At 33.5% G+C, this 3,442-nt stretch overlaps 1 protein-coding gene across 1 annotated transcript; it reads left to right on the forward strand.

Moving 5' to 3' along the window:
• Positions 1–1,835: 1,835 nt before the first annotated feature.
• Positions 1,836–2,738, forward strand: LOC133310737 (uncharacterized). The gene is made up of 2 exons (XM_061511715.1): positions 1,836–1,855; positions 2,498–2,738. The coding sequence occupies exons 1-2, from the start codon at positions 1,836–1,838 to the stop codon at positions 2,736–2,738; spliced, it is 261 nt and encodes an 86-aa protein (XP_061367699.1).
• The last annotated feature ends 704 nt before the right edge of the window (positions 2,739–3,442 follow it).

The raw sequence follows: 3,442 nt of genomic DNA on the forward strand, positions 1-3,442 counted from the left end.
AAGGAGAAAGAGTTCTCGCTAGCAAGAAGGAGATAACCGTGTGGATCACCGTTGGAGGGCGTCATCCTTTTGCGCCTACAAGTGAAAAGGTAATTCTGAAACCCTATATCATTTCAACGTAAAGCATTCATACATAGGGTGTATAGATGGTCTATGCTTCCGCTATGAAAAATTTTGTTTTTCAACCCATGTATACGCTCCATAGTTTGACTATGGTGCCGCTTTCGAACCATCAAAAAGCATTTGATCAAGAACATTAATTCGAATAAAGGTATCAACTTTAAACTCCTAACATATCTATTGCATGATTCATGAGTTGAACATGCTTGAGGGTGGGCAAAAATTGCCTCTTCCTCGTACAATTTTTTTCTTCCTCTTTTATGTTTATAGCCTACAAAAGGCTACTTTCATTGTGAACATAAAGACATAGAAAAAGTTAATTCACGTAGTTTAAAAATAACTATTATGATACTTTTATGAAGTCTTCGGCTATATTTGTATCATTAAAGGCACATTTGTGTCATATATTTGTTAACAAACCGATTCGAGATGATGTGTTACATGTATAATTATTAAGGTTAAGATTGTAATTTGTGTGTGTGTGAAATATGTCATATTAGTTAAAAATATTACAAAATGACAAATTTATTTACTATATGGAAGATATAATTAAGTAAAAGACAAATATGGAACACACACCCACAAGTGTAAATTTAATAAATTCTTACATCTATTATTAGCAGTTAAACTCACCTGCAACTACAGACTCATTGTTTGAGTAAAGTAATAACTTAGAGTCCTTGATTAATGTACGTGGGATTAATAGTCAATGATCAATATTCGGCATAAACTATTTTATCCTTACATCGCTGTAAGAATAACATGTCCATTATATATATATATATATATATAAAATTATTTCTACAGTCACTTTATGTATAACAATAGCAGTTATATGGTTATGAATGTTGTAGGAGACTATTATCTTATGTCATAGACGCTTCGATAATTGTGCTATTTTTTTTTTAGTGATGGGCCCTATCAATTTGTATCTTAGCATAAGATATGTTATTTCCTATAACATCAGAGTAGGCAAACCTAACCAAATGGTGGTAGCTCAGTTGGCGCATGGGAGCTGAGCAGGTGGGGTAAGAGCATGTGTTCGAATCCCCCCAGTACCACCTTTGGGAGGGGTTTAAAGCTTTAATCCTAGACCCTCCTCGAATCGGATTAGTTGCGAAGCAATGAACCGATTGGAATATTTTCAAAAAAGAGAGTAGGCAAACCTATAGAGAGTTATATTTACAAACTTTTACAAATTATACTATGTACTTTCAGGAGTAGACTAGATTATGAATGTGCTACATAGTATAATATATATATATATATATATATATATATATATATATATATAGGGAAATTATTCTCTCATGTAATAGGAGAGAGTTATCTTATGTCGTAGATACATCAACAAAACGTGCTTTTTATTTATTTGTTTTTTATTTTTTAACACATGATGTGACCCACCATATATTAGATCTATGACACGAGAGGAGTATCTCCTACAACATAAGATTAAATGTTCCATTATATATATGTGTGTGTGTGTGTGTGTGTAAAATCATTTCTACAGTCACTTTATGTATAACAATGATAGTTATATGGTTATGAATGTTGTAGGAGACTATTATCTTATGTCATAGACGCTTCGATAATTCTGCTATTTTTTTTTTTAGTGATGGGCCCTATCAATTTGTATCTTAGCATAAGATATACTCTTTCCTATAACATCAGAGTAGGCAAACCTAACCAAATGGTGGTAGCTCAGTTGGCACATGGGAGCTGAGCAGGTGGGGTAAGAGTATGTGTTCGAATCCCCCAGTTCACCTTTGGGAGGGGTTTAAAGTTTTAATCCTAGACCCGCCCTGAATCGGATTAGTTGCGAAGCAATGAACCGATTGAAATATTTCCAAAAAAAGAGAGTAGGCAAACCTATAGAGAGTTATATTAACAAATTTTTTATTTACAAACTTTTACAAATTATACTATGTACTTTCGAGAGTAGACTAGATTATGAATGTACTACCTGTGAAACACGGACACGCCATTTTGGAGGGAAAATGCGTGTCTGACACGGACACGTTCGGACACGTTCGGACACGCGTCCGACACGTAGTTGACTTTTTAGGACACGTTGACTAATGAGACACTTGAATTTGACCGTATTCGACACGCGGTCAATAGAAATGGACACGTTTTGCATTTTTTTGTAAAAATAAAATAAAATTACAATTTAAAAAAATACAAAATATTAAAATAAAATCACGCCCCTGCTTTCTTCTTCGTTGTCGGTGGTTGGTTGGTCGTCTGCTCCTCCTCCGACTCAGCCCGCCAAGAAGCTCCACAAAGGTACCGCCTTGGTTGCTTGCCCCGGCTATTTCTATTTTTCTTATAGTGTTTCTCGTTAATTTATGTAGCATTTATGTACCAATTAAAGACAACTGTTCCTGAGAAGCTACCAGTTTTGTCCAAAGAAGAGCCTCACGGAGAGAATCAAAGGTTCTTTGGTTCGTGTTAAGAAAGTTGTGTGGCTAAGGCTACGATCTGCTACCAGACTCAGGAAGATGGTTTTTTCCAGGTTCAGAATCAAATGCGGCTTCTATTACCGGAGAAGAAGGTTTTCACCGCTTCTCAATGGTCACAACCGCAAAAGTGACTCTTTCTCATGTTTCTGGTAGTGATTCACCACCATGAGAATTGAGAAACCTCTTCTGATATTTATTATTTTTTTATTTCATGATTCATCAGTTGCTGTGCTTGGAGTCTTTTAATAATTTTTTTTTTTATTTCATTATTTATCTTGTTTCTGGGCTTGCTGACGAGCGTTTTGTGAACAAAGCTCTACATTTTTTTTTTTTTTTGAATACAGCTCTACATTTTTCAAGCAATTGATGATATAATTTTTCTTATTCAAGATGGAGATGAAAATAATTGAACTGTCTGTAATCATAAGTAAAATAATTTTTCTACACTCTACGGATGTTCTATTATTTTTTATAATATTTATGTTATAAAATTTAAATATTTGATTGGTTATATGACTTATTATGGATTCTTATATGTATTAAATATATATATATTAAAATTTTTATTTAATATCAAAATGTGTCCCAACGTGTCCAAATATGACATTTTTTAGAATTAACGTGTCGGTGTGTCGTGTCGTGTCGTGTCCCGTGTCCCGTGTCCGTGTCCGTGTCCCGTGTCCGTGCATCATTGTGTACTACATAGTATAATATATATATATATATATATATATATATATATATATATATAGGAAAATTATTCTCTCATGTAATAGAAGAGAGTTATCTTATGTCGTAGATATATCAAAAAACGTGCTTTTTATTTATTTTTATTTTTTTTTTAACACATGATGGGA

This window comes from Gastrolobium bilobum, unplaced genomic scaffold (genome assembly GCF_033153095.1).
Source record: "Gastrolobium bilobum isolate Gb01-03AN ecotype WA unplaced genomic scaffold, APGP_CSIRO_Gbil_v1 utg129018, whole genome shotgun sequence".
Taxonomy (NCBI): Eukaryota; Viridiplantae; Streptophyta; class Magnoliopsida; order Fabales; family Fabaceae; genus Gastrolobium; species Gastrolobium bilobum.